Raw genomic sequence first — 26,158 nt, 5'->3', positions numbered from 1 at the left:
AACACAAGCTGTGTGGGTCCCTGTGACCAGCTTGTGTTGTCAACAACAACACAAGCTGTGTGTGGTCCCTGCCACCAGCTTGTGTTGTTTGTCGTTGACAACAACAAGCTGTGTGGTCCCTGCCACCAGCTTGTGTTGTTGTTGTTGACAACAACAACAACAACAAGCTGTGTGGTTCCTGCCCCGGGTTGCATGCAACTTGTGTCTTGGCTGCAGCAGCGGCGGCAAGGCAGTAGGAGCAGCAGCAGCAGGAGGGGAAGGCGCGAGTTTGGGTTCTGTGGCGAGTGCGTCAATGGCAAGCGACGTGGTGTGATGGTTGTGCAACTCTGCAACGTCAGCGAAGCTGCGGGTCTCGTAGCGGCTGCCACGTCCCACTGGGCTGTGTAGCAGCTCCTCGTTCACTCACGCGACGTGATGGTGGTGGGGGTGCTGGTGGTGGGGGTGCTGGTGGTGCTGGTGGTGCTGGTGGTGCTGGTGGTGGTGGTGGTGGTGCTGGTGGTGGTGCTGGTGGTGGTGCTGGTGGTGCTGGTGGTGGTGCTGGTGGTGCTGGTCGTGTTGGTTGTGGGCGGGAATGGAACTCGGGGTCTCTGCTGGTGCCACCGCTCCACACACTCAACGTTCTGTGCACGTTGCCCCGCTCCCCGCAGCGTTATCGGAGGGGGGGGCGGGTCTGGGGGAGTGACACCCCCCCTAACCCCCCCCCACCCACCCCACCCACCCCACCCCCCACCCCTCACCCACCCCCCACCCCTCACCCCCACAGGCCGACCTCTGTGATTTCTGGGGAGGGTCCCAATTGTTTTGCAGCGTCGCCGTCGCCTCGCTGCCTGGCCCAGCTTGGCCCCCGCACCGCCCCCACCCCCCCCACCCCCCATCGCCATCATCATCATCATCCTCCATCATCCTCCATCACCATCATCCTCCATCACCATCATCGTCATCACCATCCTCCATCATCCTCCATCACCATCATCATCCTCATCACCATCCTCCATCATCATCATCACCCTCATCATCACCATCATCCTCCATCACCGTCACCACCATCACCACCATCATCACCCTGCCCTGAGCCAGACTCTCGGCTTGACGCCCCCTCCCCCCTCCCCCCCGCCCTGGTGAGCGGGAGTCGTAGTCGTAGCGTGGTAACCACTTTGTACAACTTGCTGCGTGCCAATCTTTTACAACAAACACCTTCGTAGCAGTAGCAGCAGTAGCAGCTTACACGGATATCCGCGTGCCGCGTGTGTTGGTGTGTTGGTGTACATAGCACTGCAACGCGGGGCCGCGTTCGTCGCCGTGTCACTGTGTGTGCGCGTAGTTGGGGGTGGGGGGTAGTAGCCTCGTGTAGGTGGTGGTGGTGTAGGTGGTGGTGTAGGTGGTGGTGGTGGTGTAGGTGGTGGTGGTGGTGTAGGTGGTGGTGTAGGTGGTGGTGGTGGTGGTGTAGGTGCTGGTGTAGGTGGTGGTGGTGGTGTAGGTGGTGGTGGTGTAGGTGCTGCTGGTGTAGGTGGTGGTGGTGTAGGTGCTGGTGGTGTAGGTGCTGGTGGTGTAGGTGCTGGTGGTGTAGGTGCTGGTGGTGTAGGTGCTGGTGGTGTAGGTGCTGGTGTAGGTGGTGGTGGTGTAGCAGCAGTAGCAGCAGCAGCAGGAGGCGTCGTCTGTGCGCGCTGGGCCAGTTCGTGTGTGCGCGCCTCTGAACCACTTATTTAATTCCCCCCCCACCACGTCCCCCAGACACGAGACGAGAGACGGGGGGAGAGACGACGTCGTCGTCGTCCGCCTGGTTTATTTCGAGTCTCGATTTCTCCCGTCGCCGTTTTCGTTTCTGTCGTCCGTCCCCCCGCGTTGTTTTTTGTTGTTGTTGTTGTCGTCGTCGTTGTTGTTGTTGTGTCGACGGAAGAGCTTTTACGCTTTCGCAAAATGAAAACTCACCGCAGAGGTGCATTACTTCGATTATTGTTACTACTTCTCTCGTCGTTTTGATCGTCGCGCCGGTCGTCGTCGTCGTCGTTATAATTTTGTTGAATCGTAATTCCTCGCGAACTGTGCGGGGGTTGGGGTGGGGTGGGTGGGTTTGTCGCCGTGGGGTTTGTCGCCGTGCGGTGTGGGGCTGTGTGTGGGGTTGTGTGTGAGCTTGGGGTGGGTGGGGGGAGATTTTACGTCTTGGTTTTAAGTTAACGAGAAATAAAGTCCAAGGAGCGCTGACGAAGCAACAACAACAACAAGCCCCGAGGTGGAGCGACCATTGCCGCTGCCGCCTGTAACCGACGCAGCGTCCGTGCGTTTGTCTCTCCGATTTGCACCACCACCATCTCTCGCCACCACCACCATCTCACCACCACCATCTCTCACCACCACCACCACCATCTCACCACCACCATCTCTCACCACCACCACCATCTCTCACCACCACCACCATCTCACCACCACCATCTCTCACCACCACCACCATCTCTCACCACCACCACCATTTCTCACCACCACCTCTCACCCTTTGGACTAATAAACGCGCATGGCATGCGAACAGTCCACTGGCGGGAGCGTAGCGTCTGTCAGAACACCATCAACACCACCACCAACAACAACAACACAACCACCACCACCACGCGTGCACTTTAATACGCTCCGGCACCACGACTAGCGCTGCTGCGGGTGCTTATTGGCCAACCCACTTGCACACACATGTACACACACGCATGTACACACACGCATGTACACACCCCCCCCCCAACCCTCTCTCGGGGCTGGGAGAGCCTCATGTCCCAGCGGCCCGGCTCATCCTACTCATCTCGGGTTACCACCCGCTATGGGCACGTGTCTGCTACTACGGGAAAGTAGATATAACAAGACGCTAGACCAGGGGTGGGCCGGGCCAGGAACAGATGGATGGAGTGTTTGTGTGAACTAATATAACTGACGTGTAAAAATGATTACATGAAAGGATTTGGCCTTTAACAGGTAGCAAAGCATTTATTTGCAAGGAACTTTCACAAATTGCACGAACATGAACAATACAAAAACATGTCGTAACGTGACTGATGAAACATCATAAAAACATCTGAGGCCTGCGCCCAAACCAATGACCTCACTTGAACTTCTTTATTATCTACATTAACAGGTTAGAGCGGCCACGCAGGCTGTGTGATGGAGATTTGGCTCCAACCTCGCTGCAGCAACACATAATCACTTTCAGTGGGAACAGTGTTTGTTGTTTTCCCATTTTTGCCAGTGCATCCAAGTCTGGAGTTATTTTGGTTTTGGACATTCTCAGGATAGATCTGAGGTGCTGATCCGTTAACTTTGATCTGTGACGGGCTTTGTTGGCGTCCATGACGCTGAATGTCTGCTCACACACATAAGTCGAGCCAAACAAAGTCCGTATCTTCTGTGCAGTCCTCCGGAGGTTTGGAAACGTGGCTCTGTTAAGTGAAGCATTAAAGTCATTCAGTTTAACAGAGTTGAACTTCTCCTTGAGGACGGAGTCAGACTGAAGATCAGTTCCAACTGCAGCTCCTGTGGTGCTGTTTCAGGGTCTTGTGACAGGGGACAGGACACCAGCTGAAGTGACTGTTCAATGTTTTCGAAATCCGAGAACCTACGGAAGAATTCTCCGTGCAGGTCCTCAAGTGGTTTGCTGTATTTTGTTGCGTTTCGCGGTGCCTCTTCCTGCATGGCAAGCGTGGGGAAATGAGCGAAAGATTTGTTCGCAATTTGTCCGGAGAACAAAGTGAGCTTGGATTTGAAGGCTTTCACGTGTCTGTACATGCCGTGAGCAAACTGATCTTTCCCCTGCAGTTTCACATTCAGCTCATTCACGTGTGAAAATCTGTCCACAGCAAACGCAAAGTCACTAAGCCAGTTCTTGTCGCTTAGCTCGGGGAATTCGTCATATTTCCCCATCAACTCCAAAAATGCGATGATGTCCTCTTTCAGCTCCCACACTCGTTGTAACACTTTCCCAAACTTAACCAGCGGACACGGGAGTGGTACAGCAAGTCCTGATGATCCGCATCAGTTTCCTCCAGGAACGTAATCAACTGACGGTGCTGAAGTCCCCTTGCTCATATAAACTTCACAAGTTGTACGACTGGATTCACGACACGATTGAGCTGCAATACAGACTTACACAGGGATTCCTGATGGATGATGCAGTGAAGGAAAATAAGATCCTGGACAGGGTTTTCCTCTCTCACTTTATCCTGGATTCTTTTCAGCAGCCCAACATTTTTTGCAGTTACATTTGGCGATCCATCCGTTGTGACGTTGACAACTTTACTCCAAGGTAGCGTCATTCTTTCGATGACCGCAGATACCTGGTTACACAAGTCCTCTCCCCGCGTTGTTCCTTTCAGGGACTCAATGGTCAAAAACTCCTCTGTTATCGCAAAACTGTCGTCAATGCCTCGGATAAAAATGAGGAGCTGAGCAGTGTATTTTACGTCCGTACTTTCATCCAGTGCTAGTGAATATAATTCAAAGGAATCAGACTTTTTGTTTAATTGACTGGCTATATTTTTTTATCAATCAGTTCCACACGGCGAGTCACAGTCCTGCGTGATAAACTGACTTTTTCAAATTTGCTTTTGATCTCCGGACACAAGATGTCTGCTGTCTGTACCATGTATTCTTTTACAAACTTGCCTTTGGAGAAAGTGGTAATGAGTGGTAATGTTGGTGAGAAGAAATTTTTAAAGAAAATTTAAATCGAAGTGAAGAAGGAAATTATTGAGAAGTTTGTATAATGAATGATTTTTCAAACTTTAATTATGTTTTCTGTGCTTAAAAACTCTTTAAAAAACTGTGGGGTCTAGAACGGACTCGTGAAATTAGGAGAGAACTCGGAGTTAAGTTTTGTTTGTTTTGTTGAATTACACAAAGTGCGCCATCTAATGGGGAAATGGGGCATTACAGGAGGAAGGTAACATTTAGTTTAATAATAATATTTGGACAAGTTCGGCGGGCCGGATTAAAAAGCCCAGTGGCCCGTACTTTGCCCATGTCTGCGCTATAGACAATGGCTGTCAATGACGATACACTTAGACCAGTGGCGAGTGGGTGAGTTGATGGCTACACCAATGGTGGGTGAGTGAAGTGATGACGGAGATGTGGAGTGGGCGGGGAGACGGGGAGTAGTACAAGTGCCATAGCGAGTGGCGCTGGGCTCCAGGGATGACACCTCAACAGACCTGGCACCCCTTCTTGCGTGGGCATTGTCCAGCCTCTACGGTCGGAGGTGCGGGCAGGATGGAGGGGTCCTCGCGATCATCCTTCTCAATCATCACAGACAAGAGCTTCAGGAAGGCCTCGTGCACGTTCGTAGACTCCAAGGCCGAAGCCTCCGTGAAGTGGAGCTCCTCCTCCTGGCTGAAGGCTTCGGCCTCGGCCGTGGCGACCGCTCGCCAGGCCTCCCGGTCGCTCTTCTCCCCGACCAGCATCACGACGGCGCCATCGTGGTGCTCGCCAAGATGCCGCAGCCAGAACTTGGCCGTCTCGAACGAGTCGCGGTTGGTGATGTCGTAAACCAGCATGGCCCCACGTGCCCCGCGGTAGTACATGGTGTTGACAGATAGGTAGTTCTTCAAGCCATTCAAGCCGTAGAGCTCCATGACGATGTTCCTGCCACCCACCTCAAGGTTACGACGAAAAAAGGACGTGCCAACGTTACTCGTATCTGGGTTGTACTCGTCGTCTATGAAGCGATATATCAAACTCTCCTTGTCGGTGGTAATGTCGCCTATCACCACCACCTTGAAGGAGATGTCGTGGTTACCGGCCGTGGCTTGCTTCTTGGCCATCGTGAGTCACTGGGGTGGGGCGAGGAAACAGGAGCTGGCGATCATCATCATCAATATCCATCATCATCAATCATCAATCATCATCCATCATCATCAATCATCATCAATCATCCATCATCATCAATCATCAATCATCATCAATCATCATCCATCAATCATCATCATCATCAATCATCATCAATCATCATCCATCAATCATCATCATCATCAATCATCATCCATCAATCATCATCCATCAATCATCATCCATCATCATCGCCGTGGGCGCCACGGTGGCTGGGAGACGCTCACTCCCTCGCCTGGTTTGCAGGAGCTCCTCGTGGATTCGATCCCAATCTCGACCCTGGCGCCTGCTGCTGTAGCTGTAGCTGCTGCTGTAGCTGCTGCTGTAGCTGCTGCTGTAGCTGCTGCTGTAGCTGCTGCTGTAGCTGCTGCTGTAGCTGCTGCTGTAGCTGCTGCTGTAGCTGTAGCTGCTGCTGTAGCTGCTGCTGTAGCTGCTGCTGTAGCTGCTGTAGCTGCTGCTGTAGCTGCTGCTGTAGCTGCTGCTGCTGCTGTAGCTGCTGCTGTAGCTGCTGCTGCTGCTGTAGCTGCTGCTGTAGCTGCTGCTGTAGCTGCTGCTGCTGCTGTAGCTGCTGCTGTAGCTGTAGCTGCTGCTGCTGCTGTAGCTGCTGCTGTAGCTGCTGCTGCTGCTGTAGCTGCTGCTGTAGCTGCTGCTGCTGCTGTAGCTGCTGCTGTAGCTGCTGCTGCTGCTGCTGTAGCTGCTGCTGTAGCTGCTGCTGCTGCTGCTGTAGCTGCTGCTGTAGCTGCTGCTGCTGCTGTAGCTGCTGCTGTAGCTGCTGCTGCTGCTGTATATTTGTAGTTTTCCCCTCCACATTTAGAATCAATGTCAAACGTTTAGACTATGTGGCTGCCGCTAGACATGTCCACGCGATAAGCCACTTCGTTAAAGCTGTCATTTGTCGTGGCCAGGTCGCTTATGAAACAAGACCTGTATAGTTCTGTGGGCCTTACCTGCTCAATAGAAACTGTGTAGTTCTCTTCTTGGTTCTTTCGGTAAAGTCACGTAGAAGGGAAGTAATAAAATATGTTGTTATTGCCGTGACCATTCCCTTCGTTTACCCACGACAGCCTCACCGAGTGTAAAATTAGGGATTTTTTTTCAAGAATAATAATTGTCACGCACAACGAGTCTGTGTGGAAAATGTCAGCTCAATTGGATCACGGGAAGTGGGTTAAAAAACGACCGCAAGATTTACACGGTCCAAAGCAAGCAAGCAAGTGAACTTAATATAAAGGATTTAAAAAGAAGCAAATCGGCCAATATTGGCCAAATTTTTACAGCTTTCTTTTTCAACAAAAGTTAATTCCTCCCTTTTGTTTAGCATTAGTATGCTACATATTGCATTAAAAGTAGGATATTTCACCATGAACATTTCATGTAAAAAAGAAGCAAATCGGCATACTAACCATTGCCGTTTTTGGCCAATATTGGCCAAATTTTTACAGCTTTCTTTTTCAACAAAAGTGCAATCCTCGGGGTTGTTTAGTCTTATATATCCGATAGATTACATAAAAAAGTTGGAAATTTCACCATGAAATTTTCAACTAAATAAAGAAAATCGGCATACTAATCTATGCCGTTTTTGGCCAAAAGCGGCCAAACTTTCACAGCTTTATTTTTGGACGATAGTTCATTCCTCTATTGTATTTAGCCTTATTATGCTATGTATTAGATTAAAATGGGAAAATATTTTACGATGAAATTTTTACGTTCCACAAAAAGAAAATCGGCATACTAACCTCTGCCGTTTTTGGCCACAATTAGCCAAATTTTTACAGCTTTCTTTTTCAACAAAAGTTCATTCATCCATTGTATTTACCCTTAGTATGCTATGTATTAGATTAAAAGTGGAAAATTTTAGGACTAAATGTTCACGTCCCAAAAAAACCGACATACTAACCTCTGCTGTTTATGGCCAAAATGAGCCAAATTCCCATAGCTTTATTTTACAACAACAAGTGCATTCCTCCATTGTGTTTGCTGTAGTATTCTACATATTACGTACAAAATAAAAAAATTCACGGTACATTTTTCAACTCACAGAAAATCGGCACACCTGTTTTAGCCAAAAAGCAAATTGGCATACTAATCTATGCCGTTTTTTGACAAAATTGTGTTTGGGTTTGGGTGAAGGTTAGGGGTTAAGGTAAGAGGTTAGAGGAAGAGATTAGGGGTTAGGGCAAGGGGTTTGGGGTTAGGGGTTAGGGTGAATGTTAGGGGTTGGGGGTAGGGGTTAGGGTTTAGGATTAGGGTCATTTAGGGTTAAGGGTTAGGGTTAACGTTAGAGTTTAAGGTTAGGGGTTAGGGTTAGAGGTTAGGGCTAGGGGATGAGGTTCAGAGTTTAGGGTTAGGGGTTAGGGTTAGAGGTTAGGGCTAGGGGATGAGGTTCAGGGTTTAGGGTTAGGGTTAGAGGTTAGGGTTCGGGGATGAGGTTCAACGTTTAGGGTTATGGTTAGGGGTTACGGTTAGGGGTTATGGTTAGGGTAGGATTTGGTGGGGATTAGGGTCAATGTTATGTTTAGTGTTAGGGGTTAGGGTTAGGGGTTATGGTTAGGGGTTATGGTTATGGGTTAGGGTTAGGGGTTAGGGTTAGGGGTTAGGGCTAGGGGATGAGGTTCAGAGTTTAGGGTTAGGGTTAGAGGTTAGGGCTAGGGGATGAGGTTCAGGGTTTAGGGTTAGGGTTAGAGGTTAGGGTTCGGGGATGAGGTTCAACGTTTAGGGTTATGGTTAGGGGTTACGGTTAGGGGTTATGGTTAGGGTAGGATTTGGTGGGGATTAGGGTCAATGTTATGTTTAGTGTTAGGGGTTAGGGTTAGGGGTTATGGTTAGGGGTTATGGTTATGGGTTAGGGTTAGGGGTTAGGGTTAGGGGATGTACGGTATATACGGTGTGAAAGAAGTTCAACATACACACGGACATGGACACTCGCTAAATAACCTAACCATCATGGACACTCGCTAAATAACCTAATCATCATGGACACTCGCTAAATAACCTAACCAACATGGACACTCGCTAAATAACCTAACCATCATGGATACTCGCCAAATAACCTAACCAACATGGACACTCGCCAAATAACCTAACCAACATGGACACTCGCTAAATAACCTAACCAACATGGACACTCGCTAAATGACCTAACCAACATGGACACTCGCTAAATAACCTAACAAACATAGACACTCGCTAAATAACCTAACCATCATGAACACTCGCTAAATAACCTAACCAACATGGACACTTGCTAAATAACCTAACCATCATGGACACTCGCTAAATGACCTAACCATCATGATTTAAAGATTTCGTAACTGCAGGGATTCATCTTCTTGGTTCTTTCGGTAAAGTCACGTAGAAGGGAAATCATAAAATAATAAAAATAAAACATAATAAAATACAATTCTCACGACGTTTCGGCCACGACGCAAACAGCTGTCCTCAGGTGAAGAACAGGTCTGTCGGAAAGACAGCGTCTGAATGAGCACCACCAGGCTTGGCAGCGTATATTTAAGCTGGGTTAAAGGGGGAAGGGCGCCTTGACAAATGAATTTGCATATCAAGAGGCATTTTGCATATTTATTGGAAATGCAGATATGTGATTAGTCACTACTTGTGGAATGCGTAGGAGGTGGGGGGGGGGGGTTCAAAGTCATATTATGCCCGTGCAGTATGCAGGATTAGCAGCAACAAAGGGAGGGAGTAGGGGTAGCATTAATAAAGGGAAGGAATGTTAATAGTATGGAGTTGCAGCAGATAAACTACCACGTAAAAAAAAACTAAAATATAAAATACATCAGTATCATCAATATACTAAATATACTCTCCAATAAGCTGAGCTACTAACAGTAAGTCATACATTACAATTGTATGTCGCAAAAAATATAATATGCCTCCAGCTAAACGTTTTTCTCTTACATCACACGGGTCTACCCCGTACTATATACTGCCATAGACAAACCCAACATTAAATTATATACTGTATTACTATACACCACCCTATACCTTAGACTATACCTTGTAATATTACACTATGTATTATTCTACCTACCCTACTGTATACCACACTGCTGTATATTCACTATACAATTACGATACTATATATTACTTTATACATTGTATAAAACATTACACTTTTATACTATTTATTATTATACAATCTGCTATACACTATACCATTGACCGTCACGTGAAAGGTACTAAGAGGAAGCAACGAAATATGTCAATGGGAGGACATCCTCCACGGAGCTCAATAACAAAATACAAACGTGGACGTCAACTTTTCTGATGTTATCTTCAAACAGGCCCTCATCCTCCTTCACGACAAACTGCACTCCATTGCTGGAAAATACTATACTATGCTTTACAGCTTCTTACATTTATTTAGGAAAATTAACCAAAGCTGATGGATGCACAAATAGAAGCATACACGGAAATCTTGGAAGACATTGAGACTACAAATCGAGTCATTTGTATCCTTGATGCACCTGCCAGTACTGGGAAGACCTTTGTTTTAAAACTGCTACTCGCAAATGCTCGCCAGAGAGAGAGAATTGCTCTAGCTGTGGCATCATCGGGGATTGCTGTGTAAGTCGATGTGTGAGTCGATGTGTGTCAGTCGCTGTGTGTGTGTGTGTCTATGTGTGTCAGTTGATGTGTGTATGTACGTCGATGTGTATGTGTTAGTCCATGTGTGTGTTAGTCCATGTTTGTGTAAGCCAATGTGTTTGTGTGAGTCGATATGTGTAACTCTATATGTGTGTATCTAAAGTCCATGTCTGTGTGAGTCCGTATGTGTGTGTAGGCCAATGTGTGTGTGTCTATGTGTAGAGGAGTAATATGGGGATGTGACGTCATGCTCGCTGTCCAGTACGATGACGTCATGGGATGTGACGTTATGCTTGCTGGGCGAGGCGATGACGTCATGTCTCCTCTAGGTACTTAAGGGGGACCCAGTGACGAAAGTAGGGTCACTTTGGGAGCCCGGGATAGAGAGCGGTTGAAGAGCCAGCCAGGGGTAGAGCTCAGGGAGTCTGGAGACAAGCCGGCCGTAGTGATAGAAGGTGCTGCTCTCCCTGGTCGGTGTTGGCTGAACCCCCGATCCGACTCGAGGGAGAGAGCCCTGGAGCTAGCCGAGCTAGGAACAGACAGAGTGAAGGTTCGTGTGAAGAAACCTAGTGAAGGACCCCTACCCCTGGGGAAGTTATCCGAAACGCTTAATAAATAACTGGCGCAAGCCCTTAACTGAAGACCTGCCTCCGCATCGTCATTTGCACCTCAATATTTGTATGCGAGTCCATGTGTGTGTGTAAATCGATGTGTGTGTGTTCGAGTCGCTGTAGGTGTGTACATCGATTTATGTAACTCCATGTGTGTGTATCTAAAGCGAATGTCTGTGTGTGTGAGTCGATGTGTTTGTGTGTGTGGGTCGATGTTTGTGTCTAAGTCCATGTGTGTGTCTTTCGGCCGGGCAACACCAGGTACTTTCCACTAGTACTCTTATATAAGCGCACTTAATCTATCTGTGATGAACGCTGCACTTTCCATCGTTTTCATGCAGGGGGCGCTGTAAACCTACGCGCCCCCTGCATGAACGACGGAGGCACAGAGACAGACGTTCGATCGCGTTGGAATTGATCGGCAGACGGCAGTCTTCTGGCACGGCCAGCTCTGTGTCGCCTCATCTCAATCCCGCGATCCCAACCAGGTGAAAGTCCGCATCAAACCGCATCCCCGGCAAGGCCATCTACTTAACGACTAGAGAAAATTCACACGAAATGTCGTTTTCAATGAAGTCTTCCAGATGTATAATGATATAAGCTTTTATTGAAGAAACACAATTTAAAACATAATACAATTCAAAGTTGTTTCAATTTGAAACTTCAAAACGGAGCATCGGGTGCTTGCGTGGATGCGTCTTTCGTGTGCAATTTTCTTCGTGACTTTCCTGGCCCAAGGCAGTAAATGGTTGAGGGGCACCGCAGGCGGTCAGGCTTGCTTCAACCCATGGTTGTGAACATCCAGACGTTAATCGGCAAGGACCATTTCTTGCCTTAGTTCGCCAACATATAAGACGTCAAGCAAAATCCTAATGAGTGTTGTTGTGCAGAATGTATCTACTAGATGTGCTCAGCCTTGTAACCAAATACAAATCTGTACCAAAAATGCATTCCAAATGTGCTCTTAAAATTACCTCCTTGCTATGAAGCAGATCAGCAGACACGACATCTTTCATTTATCGATCTCTCCACGAAACAAAGGAATGTTTTACATAAACTATAACAAGCACAGACTTCTGGGAGTGCGTCAATGATTCAGTGCAAGCCACCTGTGGACCCTTATTGGTGCACAGCGTCTCAAGAGCAGCCGGGCTTGCTTCAACCGATAGCTTCAAACATCCAGACGTTAATCAGTAAGGAGCATTTCTAGCCCTAGTTAGACAAAATTTGTGTCAACACGTAATACAAAATTATAATTCGTGTTGTAGAGAATGTATCTCCTCTACGTGTAACTTTTTTATGTGGTATGCCTTGTAACAGATAAACGATCCGAGTGTGCTCCCTATTTCAAAGACAATGAGTTGCTCCAGAGGGAGATGCTTCCTGAAAACACAAAAGTACCCTTTGACCTGTATCACCAGAACAATGAGTCTCTTATAGACAAAATGGTACATGTACGCACACAATCAGACAAGTATTCATTCAAAATTAGTGACAGGCATATTAACAAAATTGAAAGACTGCACTGAAATATACTGCATTAGGTTACATCGCATTAACAAGAAGCTAATTTTAAAAAATACGCACCGTCTGCTTAACAGTGTATGTACAACATACTAATGCACCATTCAAAACGAGTCGGCCATTGCATGCTGGCGTCTGGATCAAAATTGAGCAAATTCTAAACATTACCTACAAACTCCACAACTGAGATGCCACATCAACCATTGCCCCCTATTGACAGGCTCTTGTCCACATGCAGGCCGGTGCAGGGCCACCACCTTGTACCACACGGGCAGCTGCCACTTGGGATGCTCTTCGAGTGTTTGAGACAAGATACGATACAAAACTCAGAGTTGCCAGAGGCGATTAAGCAAGCACCATATAAATGCAATTATGATAACATAGTGAATGCTTGGGGGCTTATTGGCTCTCGCTCCTAGTTAGAGATCTACCCAACACACAAGTCCACAAAGACTGGCCGCTCTTACCCTGCAGGTTGACCTAGGAACCGAGTGTTTAACTTCACATTATTGTCATTAAAGGCCTGTGACAAAGGTGCATCTATTGGAGCGACATCGTTTCAGGCTTACACATCTACCGGGTCTCCATTCGACTTTGTACTGTCTCAGAGGAAGTCCACCCACACCTCCACTTCCACAAACTGCTGGGAGTTGCCTCGCTCTGACTCACAGTCAGAATTCTCCTCCTGCTTCACGTTGCCTCCATCGATGCGAAGGTCCGATTTGGGAGTTGAATCTTCATCTTCACATTTTACCTTCACTTCTTCGCTCTTCACCATCACTTCTTCACATTTCACCTTCACCTCTTCATATTTCACCTTGACACCTTTAAAAGTGTCCAAGCTGGGATTTTCTTCCGGTTCTTGTTTCATGAGGGATGGGCTCATTACGGCACTTTGACTTTCACAAGCTGATATCAGACTCCGCTCCTTGTGGATATTATGATGATTGTGTGTTCTCTGGTGTACATAAAGATGTGATGACCATGCAAACGCCTTCCCACACACACTGCACCTGAAGGGTTTCTCTCCCATGTGTGTTCTCTGGTGTGATACAAGACCAGATGAATCTGAAAACGCCTTCCCACACACACTGCACTTGAAGGGTTTATCTCCCGTGTGTATTCTCTTGTGTGTTACAAGAGTAGATGACTGTGCAAACGCCTTCCCACACACACTGCACTTGAAGGGTTTCTCTCCCGTGTGTGTTCTCTGGTGTTCTACAAGAGAAATTGAGTGTGCAAACGCCTTCCCACACAAACTGCCCTTGAAATGTTTCTCTCTCGTGTGTGTTCTCTGGTGTATTACAAGAGAATATGATTCTGCAAACGCCTTCCCACACACACTGCACCTGAAAGGCTTATCTCCCGTGTGTATTCTCTGGTGTCTTCCAAGAATAGATGACTGTGAAAACGCCTTCCCACACACACTGCACTTGAAGGGTTTCTCTCCCGTGTGTGTTCTCTGGTGTTTTACAAGAGTAGATGAAAATGCAAACGCCTGCCCACACACACTGCACTTGAAGGCTTTCTCTCCCGTGTGTGTTCTCTGGTGGCCTACAAGAGAAGATGACTGTGCAAACGCCTTCCCACACACACTGCACTTAAAAGGTTTCTCTCCTGTGTGAGTTCTCTGGTGTATTACAAGATGAGATGATTGCATAAACGCCTTCCCACACACACTGCACTTAAAAGGTTTCTCTCCTGTGTGAGTTCTCTGGTGCCGTGTCAAATTTGCAGTAGAATTCGTGCTGTATGCACACCGATCGCATTGTTTTCTTGTCGTACCGAGCTGCGCCGAGTGTCTTTGCTCCATCAGACCAATTCTGCAGAAGAAGCAACAGCCGCAGACAGAAAAAAAGAATATCCACACCATCTACACATCAGTACGGAGGCACAGAGGAATGCATATACAGTCACACGTGACTTACACGTCTATATTTCGATTTAAAGCTTTCGTGACTGCAGGGATTCATCTTCTTGGTTCTTTCGGTAAAGTCACGTAGAAGGGAAGTAATAAAATAATAATAATAAAACATAATAAAATAATTCTCACGACGTTTCGGCCACAACACAAGCAGCCGTCCTCAGGTGAAGACCAGGTCTGTCGAGGCGACAGCGTCTAAAAGAAAACACCACCACGCTTGGAGCGTCTATTTAAGCTGGGTTGGAAGGGGGTGAAAAATGCGCATTGACAAAGGAATCTGCATATTAAGAGGAATTTAGCATATTTATGGAAAATGCAGGAATGCGATTAGTGCTACTTGTGAAATGCGTAGGAGGTGGGCGGGGGGTTTTCAAAGTCATATTATGCCCGTGCATTATGCAGGATTAGCAGCATCAAAGGAAGGGGATAGGGGTAGCATTAATAAAGGGAAGGAATGTTAATAGTATGTAGCTGCAGTAACTAAACAACAACGTAAAAAGCTAAAGTATAAACTACATAGCATTAAATTGTATACTGTATTACTATACACTACCCTATGTCTTAGAATAATACATAGTGTAATATTACACTATGTATTATTCTACCCACCCAACTGTATACCACACTGCTGTATATTCACTATACAATTTCGATGCTATATATTACCTTATACATCGTATTAAACATTACACTTTAAAACTATTTATTATTATACACTATACCATTGACCGTCACGTGAAAGGTACTAAGAGGAAGCAACGAAATATGTCAATGGGAGAGTGGTGGTAGGAAGCTTGCAGCGGAGCAAAGAATCAATTCCCTGCAGAGAATACAAGATATATAGTCAATGTCAGTGAGTTGAACGCGGTCTGAAAGTCACCGCAAACGTGGACACAATTAGTTAAGATCCGAAATGGTTAATTACGTCCTTCCAATGATTGCTAAGCCAGAATCCATCTTCTCGGTTGAAATTGTCTCTGTGTTTGTATATGTGGATCGCCTCATGAACGAATCTCTCACGGTAGCCAGATGGCTTGCAGAGAACCTCTGTCTTGGAGAAGTCAATAGCATGTGAGCCCACTGAATTGTAACAGTGATCTGCCACGGCTGAGGTGTTAGTCCTACCGTGTTTCAAGTCTGCTTTATGTTCACGGATGTAGTCCGAGACATGTCGTTTGGTTTCTCCAATGTAACTGCTACCACAGAGGCAACTTAGTTTGTAGACGCCAGGGTACTGTATGTCTGGAACCACATATTTTACAGACACCACCACGCTTGGAGCGTCTATTTAAGCTGGGGTTTCCCCCCCTTCCAACCCAGCTTAAATAGACGCTCCAAGCGTGGTGGTGTTTTCTTTTAGACGCTGTCGCCTCGACAGACCTGGTCTTCACCTGAGGACGGCTGCTTGTGTTGTGGCCGAAACGTCGTGATAATTATTTTATTATGTTTTATTTTTTATTATTGTATTACTTCCCTTCTACGTGACTTTACCGAAAGAACCAAGAAGATGAATCCCTGCAGTCACGAAAGCTTTAAATCGAAATTTAACCGCCTCTACGGGGAGGGATTCCACATAACTTTGAGATCCTTCAACAAGCTCCGTGATAAGAAGGCTCAGCTAATCGAGTCTCTCACCTTTCTGAAGAGATGCCGCGACTCTTAAGGTAATACCAAACGCATTTACACTAACATCTGCTGCTGTAACTTCTTCTAATGCTAAACGAATTCTGTCTAGAACTAGCTTAGCTCTTATCTCAGAGAAAATCAGACTTACGCGCACCGATCTAGATGAGTTAGACAAGACACTCTACAAATCACACTTATCTTTGAGTGCAACAATGTCCACATCGGATTGGGAACATGTAGACAAAATGACTGCCTCTTCAGCTGCCGCTATGTTGACGAAATGTAAGGACAACTTGATTTCCAAATTCAACCGCCTCTCAAACAAGAGACCGGACCCACACATTGAAAAGCTAGACATTAACAAAGTCGTAATTAATCGCAGTAACAGTTCTATTTCTGAAGGTCTGAAATCCGTTTTAGCTAAAGGACTAAACTTTGCAGTCACACCTAGACACATACCAGTTAATGATATAATTGCTAGAGTAGATGTAGCTCTCAAGGTCACATCGCTGCAGACGTAGCAAGATCTGAAATCTCTGCAACCCTCAAAAACGCTAAGATGCCAGCTAGCAACATCAGCAAAGATGAGCGTTTTGAATTAGCTCAATTAAAAAAGAGGGATGACATTGTCATCCTCTCAGCCGACAAAGGCAATGCCACTGTAATCATGGACAAAATAGAATACAACAACAAAATTCAAGAACTACTCAACGATGGCAGTTATACAAAAATAAAAAGAGACCCCACCAACAGCCTCGTCTCTAAAACCAACCAAATCATTTCTTATTCAACCGCATTAATTGATCATACCAAACAGTTCTCGTTGAAACCTTCTGCAGCCAGGCCACCAAGATTATACGGCTTGCCAAAGATACATAAAGAAGATACACCTCTTCGTCCCATTGTCTCTACGATCAACTCCCCCACATACAAACTGGCTCGTTTTTTGTCTGAAATCCTACTGCCTTTCACTGGAAAAACCACCTCTGCGGTACTAAACTCTACTGACCTGGTATCGACAATCAAGGGGATTTCCCTGTCCCCAGACGACCTGCTTGTCAGTTTTGATGTGGTTTCCTTATTCACCAAAGTTGCTGTACCTGACACCATCGCAATCATTGAAGACTTGGTTCATCAAGGACTGAATGCTGGGGTACCCCCCCTGGTGAGACACTGCTTAACCAATACATACTTCACCTGGAATGGAACTTTCTACAAGCAAACTGAGGGCACCCCAATGGGCTCCCCCCTATCTCCGGTTGTAGCCAACGTCTTCATGGAGAAATTTGAGACTGACGCCATCCAGACTGCCACTCTACGCCCGACTTTATGGAAAAGGTACGTAGATGACACTTTTGTCATCTGGCCACATGGCCGGCCTGCTCTAGACCAATTTCTCGACCACATCAATTCCATACACCCAGCCATGAGATTCACCATGGAAGTCGAAAAAGATGGCAAGCTACCCTTTTTGGATGTCCTAATTAAAAGGAGACCTGATGGTTCAATGAGCCACTCTGTCTACAGGAAAGCCACCCATACGGATGCTTACCTGAAACCGGATTCCCACCACAATCCATCCCAAAAGAATTCCCTCATCAAGACTCTATACCATGGAGCCCAATGCATTTCCGACCAGGAACACATTGCCAGTGAACTCAAACACGTACGCCAAGCTCTTAAGGCTAATCGTTACTCCGACTACACAATCCGCAAAGCCATCACTCCAACCATCAAGAAGGATCCTGTTGAGGAGCCTCTCAAGACCATCACCTTACCCTACATTGCTGGGGTCACAAAAAAGATCTCAAATCCTGATTAAACACAAGATCCAGGTCCGATTCAACACAGTACATAAAATCTGTGATCTGGTCCCATCTGTAAAAGATGTGGTTCCAGACATACAGTACCCTGGTGTCTACAAACTAAGTTGCCTCTGTGGTAGCAGTTACATTGGAGAAACCAAACGACATGTCTCGGACCACATCCGTGAACATAAAGCAGACTTGAAACACGGTAGGACTAACACCTCAGCCGTGGCAGATCACTGTTACAATTCAGTGGGCTCACATGCTATTGACTTCTCCAAGACAGAGGTTCTCTGCAAGCCATCTGGCTACCGTGAGAGATTCGTTCATGAGGCGATCCACATATACAAACACAGAGACAATTTCAACCGAGAAGATGGATTCTGGCTTAGCAATCATTGGAAGGACGTAATTAACCATTTCGGATCTTAACTAATTGTGTCCACGTTTGCGGTGACTTTCAGACCGCGTTCAACTCACTGACATTGACTATATATCTTGTATTCTCTGCAGGGAATTGATTCTTTGCTCCGCTGCAAGCTTCCTACCACCACTCTCCCATTGACATATTTCGTTGCTTCCTCTTAGTACCTTTCACGTGACGGTCAATGGTATAGTGTATAATAATAAATAGTTTTAAAGTGTAATGTTTAATACGATGTATAAGGTAATATATAGCATCGAAATTGTATAGTGAATATACAGCAGTGTGGTATACAGTTGGGTGGGTAGAATAATACATAGTGTAATATTACACTATGTATTATTCTAAGACATAGGGTAGTGTATAGTAATACAGTATACAATTTAATGCTATGTAGTTTATACTTTAGCTTTTTACGTTGTTGTTTAGTTACTGCAGCTACATACTATTAACATTCCTTCCCTTTATTAATGCTACCCCTATCCCCTTCCTTTGATGCTGCTAATCCTGCATAATGCACGGGCATAATATGACTTTGAAAACCCCCCGCCCACCTCCTACGCATTTCACAAGTAGCACTAATCGCATTCCTGCATTTTCCATAAATATGCTAAATTCCTCTTAATATGCAGATTCCTTTGTCAATGCGCATTTTTCACCCCCTTCCAACCCAGCTTAAATAGACGCTCCAAGCGTGGTGGTGTTTTCTTTTAGACGCTGTCGCCTCGACAGACCTGGTCTTCACCTGAGGACGGCTGCTTGTGTTGTGGCCGAAACGTCGTGATAATTATTTTATTATGTTTTATTTTTATTATTTTATTACTTCCCTTCTACGTGACTTTACCGAAAGAACCAAGAAGATTACGCGTCTATACTTATTAATATATTTATGATATATTAAAAAAGCTTGCCCCAAATTCATCACACAGGCTGTTATGGCACAAAATGAGATGGCAAATGGTCATAAACACGCCTGGAAGCCCTCGTATCGTCAAAATGAACGTTAACCCAAAATTCAGAGCACACAATTTCGGCTGTCTGGCTTCAAAATAAATATTTACGAAAGCTAAATTCAGCTGACATAGCAAAGGGTGTTGAAAAGAATACTATTTGTGTTATGCACAAAATGCATAAATTAATGTTCAATCGCAACTGAGAGGTGTGAAGCCAGGCACAGATGTCCTAGAATGCTGGGATGAACAGTTCCGACTTCAGATGCACGTGTGCTGTGATAACTTCCTGACTCCATTCTTGCAAAGAGTTCCAGAGGAAAAACTAAAATAAACTACTGCTTTGATATAACCTCTGTCCTCAATAGTTAATAGACTTTACTGCAAATACAAACTTGACAATGTCACACTCAGAGGTGGAGCCAGGATTTTCAGGTAGGGGGGGAAACCCCTCCAGCAATGAAAAATTACAGGAGTTGTTAGTAAGTAAGGAGTTGTTAGTGAGTAAGGAGTTGTTAGTGAGAAAGGACTTGTCCCTTGCTTTTCATTCGACGCGTGTGATCGGCATCGCGCTCCCTGAACGTGTTACCTTCAGGAAAGAAAAATAGACTTTTCTATTTTGGGTGGGGGGGGGGAAATGACCATGACGTATGTGGCGTCAACCCGCAACACACCTGAGTGAAGCGCTCTGCAATGCGTACCCCTACCATACGGCTCTTCGCGCGCCGTACTTCTACAGCGGTTCACAGCATGCCGGGAGATTTTAGGTGGCGCTTCCCTCCAGGCCAATTAAGTCATTGGCTTCTTGGAGTTTCAATACAAATCCGTGCAAAGAACGTGTACAACTGCTATCTTAAATATAAAGCAGAAACTACAGATGTTTGTTTGTGTGAAGCAGCAAAAACTCTCCAACGCTGAGCTCTGGCGTCAAGAAATTTGCACAGCTCACGCCGTCTGGAATTTCTAAGTGAACACGACTATTTTCCGCTCGCCAAGTCATTCCCTTTCGGAGTGGCAAAAATCGACCTGACGCAGAAGTGGGTAAAGGTTGAATTTCCTTGAGTGAAAACATCCGATTTAGGTAAATTTATTTGTTTCGGCTTCTTTCTTGCAAGCATCAATTTTTTCAGTGTTTTTCAGTGAATTATGAGGGAATATGAAATTAATCCAAGACAAGAATCCAAGTCCCGGGCAAAGCCGGGTAGTGAAGCTAGTTACTAATAAACCCCAATGATCCTATCGAAATTAGGGATTTTCGATCGGATCATTGGGGGGACACGTGCCACCCCACCCCCACTGGCTCCACCACTGTCACGCACTGGCACGGTTCACATGTGGTGGTGTGTCCAGACCCACGCCTGGCCACCTTCACCTGCTCAGTATTAATGCTTCCTCACTCCACCAAGTAATTCATTGAGGATCAATCAACACAGCCGAGGCTGTGTGTCTCTCTCTCCGCATGGTCGTGTGGATTTCCTTCCTGATCCCCGGGTTTCCCCTCCACATGTAGAGAGTGAACACCGCCACGCGTCTAGAGTGAACACCGCCACGCGTCTAGAGTGAACACCACCACGCATCTAGAGTGAACACCGCCACGCATCTAGAGTGAACACCGCCACGCATCCAGAGTGAACAACGCCACGCGTCCAGAGTGAACACCACCACGCGTCCAGAGTGAACACCACCACGCGTCCAGAGTGAACACCACCACGCATCCAGAGTGAACACCGCACCGCATCTAGAGTGAACACCGCCACGCGTCCAGAGTGAACACCGCCACGCGTCCAGAGTGAACACCGCCACGCGTCTAGAGTGAACACCGCCACGTGTCTAGAGTGAACACCGCCACGCGTCTAGAGTGAACACCGCCACGCATCTAGAGTGAACACCGCCACGCGTCCAGAGTTAACACCGCCACGCGTCCAGAGTGAACACCGCCACGCGTCCAGAGTGAACACCGCCACGCGTCCAGAGTGAACACCGCCACGCGTCCAGAGTGAACACCGCCACGAGTCCAGAGTGAACACCGCCACGCGTCTAGAGTGAACACCGCCACGCGTCTAGAGTGAACACCGCCACGCGTCTAGAGTGAACACCGCCACGCATCTAGAGTGAACACCGCCACGCGTCCAGAGTGAACACCGCCACGCGTCCAGAGTGAACACCGCCACGCGTCCAGAGTGAACACCGCCACGCGTCCAGAGTGAACACCGCCACGCGTCCAGAGTGAACACCGCCACGAGTCCAGAGTGAACACCGCCACGCGTCTAGAGTGAACACCGCCACGCATCTAGAGTGAACACCGCCACGCGTCCAGAGTGAACACCGCCACGCGTCTAGAGTGAACACCGCCACGCGTCCAGAGTGAACACCACCACGCGTCCAGAGTGAACACCACCACGCTGTTGACGAGCCTCACCTTGTTGTTATTGTTGTTGTGGGCAGGTCGCTTCTGAAAACAAGAGCGGGACAGCAGCTCAAGCGGGTGTGGCCTGGTAAAAAAATGGAAAAAAAACTGTGAATATTTAAAATAAAACAAAGTTACAAAGTAGCGAGCCAGGTGGAGAGAAATTTAAACATAAGCAAGATTACTCTTTGATTATTTCGGTAAAGACACGTAGAAAAAATTAAAAAATTAAATAATAGTTTCCATTTCATTTATTTGGTATAGCCCTGTGAGCCATTCGGCTCTTGAATCGGATGCAACCACAACAAACAAAAAACATGAACGAGAAAACATCGTTGGGGGGGACACGTGCCACCCCACCCCCACTGGCTCCACCACTGTCACACACTGGCACGGTTCACAGGTGGTGGTGTGTCCAGACCCACGCCTGGCCACCTTCACCTGCTCAGTATTAATGCTTCCTCACTCCACCAAGCAATTCATTGAGGATCAATCAACACAGCCGAGGCTGTGTGTCTCTCTCTCCGCGTGGTCGTGTGGATTTCCTTCCCGATCCCCGGGTTTCCCCTCCACATGTAGAGAGTGAACACCGCCACGCGTCTAGAGTGAACACCGCCACGCGTCTAGAGTGAACACCGCCACACGTCTAGAGTGAACACCGCCACACGTCTAGAGTGAACACCGCCACGCGTCTAGAGTGAACACCGCCACACGTCTAGAGTGAACACCGCCACACGTCTAGAGTGAACACCGCCACGTGTCTAGAGTGAACACCGCCACACGTCTAGAGTGAACACCGCCACGCGTCTAGAGTGAACACCGCCACACGTCTAGAGTGAACACCGCCACACGTCTAGAGTGAACACCGCCACGTGTCTAGAGTGAACACCGCCACACGTCTAGAGTGAACACCGCCACGCGTCTAGAGTGAACACCGCCACACGTCTAGAGTGAACACCGCCACGTGTCTAGAGTGAACACCGCCACGTGTCTAGAGTGAACACCGCCACACGTCTAGAGTGAACACCACCACGCTGTTGACAAGCCTCACCTTGTTGTTATTGTTGTTGTGGGCAGGTCGCTTCTGAAAACAAGAGCGGTACAGCAGCTCAAGCGGGCGTGGCCTGGTAGAAAATGAAAAAACAGTGAATATTTAAAATGAAACAAAGTTAAAAAGTAGCGAGACAGGTGCAGAGAAATTTAAACTTAAGCAAGATACTCTTTGGTTCTTTCGGAAAAGTCACGTAGAAAGAAATAATAAATTAAATAATTGCATGCGACGTTTCAATTGAAAACACAAGCAATCGTCATCAGGTAGAAATAAAAAAGGAAACAAACCTAGTAAACGTATAAATGTAATGCAATACAACACAGAGAGTCGGCTAACAAAAGCCAACACCCCACCTGGTTGATAACGTTCTTCCAAAGATTGCTCAATTTGAGAGAGACAAAACACAGACACGGAGACACATAGACAGAGATGACACAGACACACAGACACACAGAGAGACACACATAGGCACACAGAGAAACAACGCATCTGTGTCGAGGCCTTAAATAGAGAGAGAGGGGGGGTAGAGAGGGGGGGTAGAGAACTTAGCATGTCAATGCAAGGCCGTAGCCATGGAGTCAACATTGGGGGGAACCAAATCTTCCAGGGGGTCTGGGGCCCCCACTAGAAAAATATCTAAATTAAAAAACTCTTTTCCTGCCATTTCCTCCCTAAAATATATATTTTTAAATTCACGAGCACATGGGATGGATTTTGTTTTATTTGATACAATAATGTCTCATAGTGTATTGTATTACATTGCTCTGTTTTTTCTTTGTTACCTTTTATTGTTTCATAGCATGTATTGGCAGAGATTAGGGATTCATGAAGTACAACGCAATCATATGAACAGAAATCTTTCATTGTTATATGAAGACAAGTCCAGATTTTGTGGCCAAAGTTTAGCAAATTGTTGTTTTTATTAACATAGCATCGCAATTATTATTTACAAATATTTTTGATAGCAATATATTGGGGGGGGGGACATTTTGAGCATATTTGATTATAATTATTTTAACATATTATAGTTATTATATATTATAATTATTATAACATTATAATTACGGCTTTGTGTCAATGAGAGATTTGGAGGTTTGGTGACTGCACTTCATCAAACAAACTTAATAAAATTAGAAATGTAATGCAATGCAACACAGACAGTCGGTCAACACACGCATGGCCTGGCTGATCGCGTTCTTCCACAGATTGATCAACTAAGCGAGAGAATTGAAGCAAACGCCATCAGGCGAGGGCAGGAGGCAAGGCCCCGCGTTGTAAGTTCCGACCTGGACATCGCTTCCATGCTCGCTGCTACTCAATTGACATCCCTACGAGAGAGAGAGCGAGGCTCTACCTCGGTAAACAACAACCACCACAACCACCACCACAACCGCGATGAGAATTTCTCACCGTGGATTTCAGTTCCCGCGCGGAGCGGCAACTTTCCGTTACCTCGTGACGTCACGCGGCAGCAGGAGGTGACATGACGTCACTTGCGTGGTAAAAGACACTCCCCGCCCACAATGAGCGGCTCTGTAACTTAGATAAATTATGTTAATGAGCCTGGCCCAATCGTGGAGGGATGGAGCGTGGGTGCCGAACCGGTCACAACGAACTCGAGACGGCTTTGACGAATAAATTATGTTAATGAGCCACCAATCACTGGGTGTGGCTTTGCCCAAATAAGGATAGTACTTGAACAGATAACGAAAATGACCCCAGGCAGAGGTGACGTCACACTCAGCGCGTGGGGTGGGGTGAATACCTTGGTGACATGACGTCACTAGCGAGGAACACCTCCCGCTGGCGTTTCACGCCGATGAGGTAATGCTGAGTGGTGACGTCACAAAGCGGGGTTGGAGTTTAAGTTGATTTAGATTCATTTTCCATTACTCCCTCCCTTGAACAGAGACCCCTTGGGAGTGTGAGCTCAGCAACAACAATGTGGACATTATTGTATGTGTGTGTTCACACAGTGTGTGTGTGTACACTGTGTGTGTGTACACTGTGTGTGTACACACTGTGTGTGTACACACACTGTGTGTGTACGTACACTGTGTGTGTGTACATTGTGTGTGCACACTGTGTGTGTGTGTGCACACTGTGTGTGAGTGTACGCACTGTGTGTGTACGTGTACACTGTGTGTGTACACTGTGTGTGTGTACATTGTGTGTACACACTGTGTGTGTGTGTGTACACTGTGTGTGTGTGTACACTGTGGGGGGCACAGTAATCTCAGTCAGTCGACCAATGGCATTTTTTCACCAATTTATTTTCCAACTTTTTCATTTTATTTATTATTTTATATATTATTGTTCGTTTTCTATCTGCGTAACTGTACCAAAAGAACCAATACTATGGTAGTGCATTCTCTGTTTTTTTTCAGAGGTTCAAGGTTTAAATCCGACAGGCACACCTGGCTACCCCAGTAACATTCGCAAAAATATGCGCAGTCTGCTTAACGGCAAATGTAAAACAAAGCGTCGTGTCATTCACAACGCACAGGTCACTGCATGTTGGTGTCACGGTCAACATTGGGGTAATGCCAAACATTATCCAGAAACTACACAATGGAGATGGCGCGTCAATGATCGCCCCCTACCGACAGACTCGTGTCCACGTGCAGGTCCGTGCAGGGCTACCACCTTGTGCCACACAGGGGCAGCTGCCACTTAGGGGGGGGGGCACCTTTAGATCGTTTGAGATGAGATTCGATACGAAACACTGAGTTGCTGAGGCAATTAGGCAAGCGACTTATGAGTGAATGCTTGGGAGCTTCATCGTCTCTCGCTCCTGCCGACAGATGCACCCAGCCGACAGCTCCACAGATACCAGCCGCTCCTACTCTGCAGGGACAGCTACGCATGGTTCGAAATAAGTTCTAGATACACACAGACTCACACAGAGATCCATAGATTATCACCGTTGGTTACGTATGGTGCAAAAGACGTTCACCATACACACAGAGACCTATAGATGAGCACGGTTGGCTATGTATGGTGTGAAATCAGTTCCAGTCGCGTGTAGTCGTGGAAGTTGAACAGGTGTGTGTTGCTACTGACAGTAGTTGAATATGGTTGGATATACGCAGTTAGAGACAACAACCGCTATTCGCCACTAAGTGGCGGTGACGTCACCACGACGCTTGTGCCAGGCCACGTGCACCTTGAGGCCATGCGAAATGTCGAACGCCCACCGGCAGGTCACGGAGCAGACCCAGGTGCCACGGGTCGACTGAGATGACTGGCTGATGCACCACCTGTGCCCCCTACTGTGCCAACTTGCTGTGCTTTAGCCAACCAACGCTCCGCTCGTTGTTCTGAGCGTCGCTCCTCCACCTTCCGTTGTTGTTGGAGGGCGACTGCCTTGGG

At 46.8% G+C, this 26,158-nt stretch overlaps 1 protein-coding gene, 1 long non-coding RNA gene and 1 pseudogene across 3 annotated transcripts in view; 1 reads left to right on the top strand and 2 right to left on the bottom strand.

Moving 5' to 3' along the window:
• Nucleotides 1-743: 743 nt before the first annotated feature.
• LOC144741035 (uncharacterized) lies at nucleotides 744-2,526 on the top strand. Its single transcript, XR_013589857.1, has 2 exons — nucleotides 744-1,084; nucleotides 1,142-2,526. It is a non-coding gene; the product is annotated as an uncharacterized LOC144741035 (long non-coding RNA).
• Nucleotides 2,527-2,940: 414 nt separating this feature from the next.
• On the bottom strand, nucleotides 2,941-24,272 carry LOC144741034 (ras-related protein Rab-11B pseudogene; annotated as a pseudogene). Its single transcript, XR_013589856.1, has 4 exons — nucleotides 24,197-24,272; nucleotides 22,787-22,859; nucleotides 21,748-21,820; nucleotides 2,941-5,801 (listed from the first exon to the last, which is right to left on the bottom strand). The product of XR_013589856.1 is annotated as a ras-related protein Rab-11B pseudogene (transcript).
• Nucleotides 11,660-26,158, bottom strand: part of LOC144741033 (uncharacterized) — a 44,254-nt gene continuing 29,755 nt past the window's right edge. Inside the window, exon 5 of the mRNA XM_078623723.1 lies at nucleotides 11,660-14,332. Within this exon, the coding sequence (XP_078479849.1) occupies nucleotides 13,201-14,332 (1,132 nt within the window). The 3' untranslated portion in view covers nucleotides 11,660-13,200. The remainder of the gene's footprint in view (nucleotides 14,333-26,158) is intronic.

Source organism: Lampetra planeri, unplaced genomic scaffold (assembly GCF_965212315.1).
Source record: "Lampetra planeri unplaced genomic scaffold, kcLamPlan1.2.h2 scaffold_404, whole genome shotgun sequence".
NCBI classification, from domain to species: domain Eukaryota; kingdom Metazoa; phylum Chordata; class Hyperoartia; order Petromyzontiformes; family Petromyzontidae; genus Lampetra; species Lampetra planeri.
The sequence above is the reverse complement of the archived record's forward strand: the minus strand, read 5'-3'. Positions and strand labels throughout refer to the sequence as shown.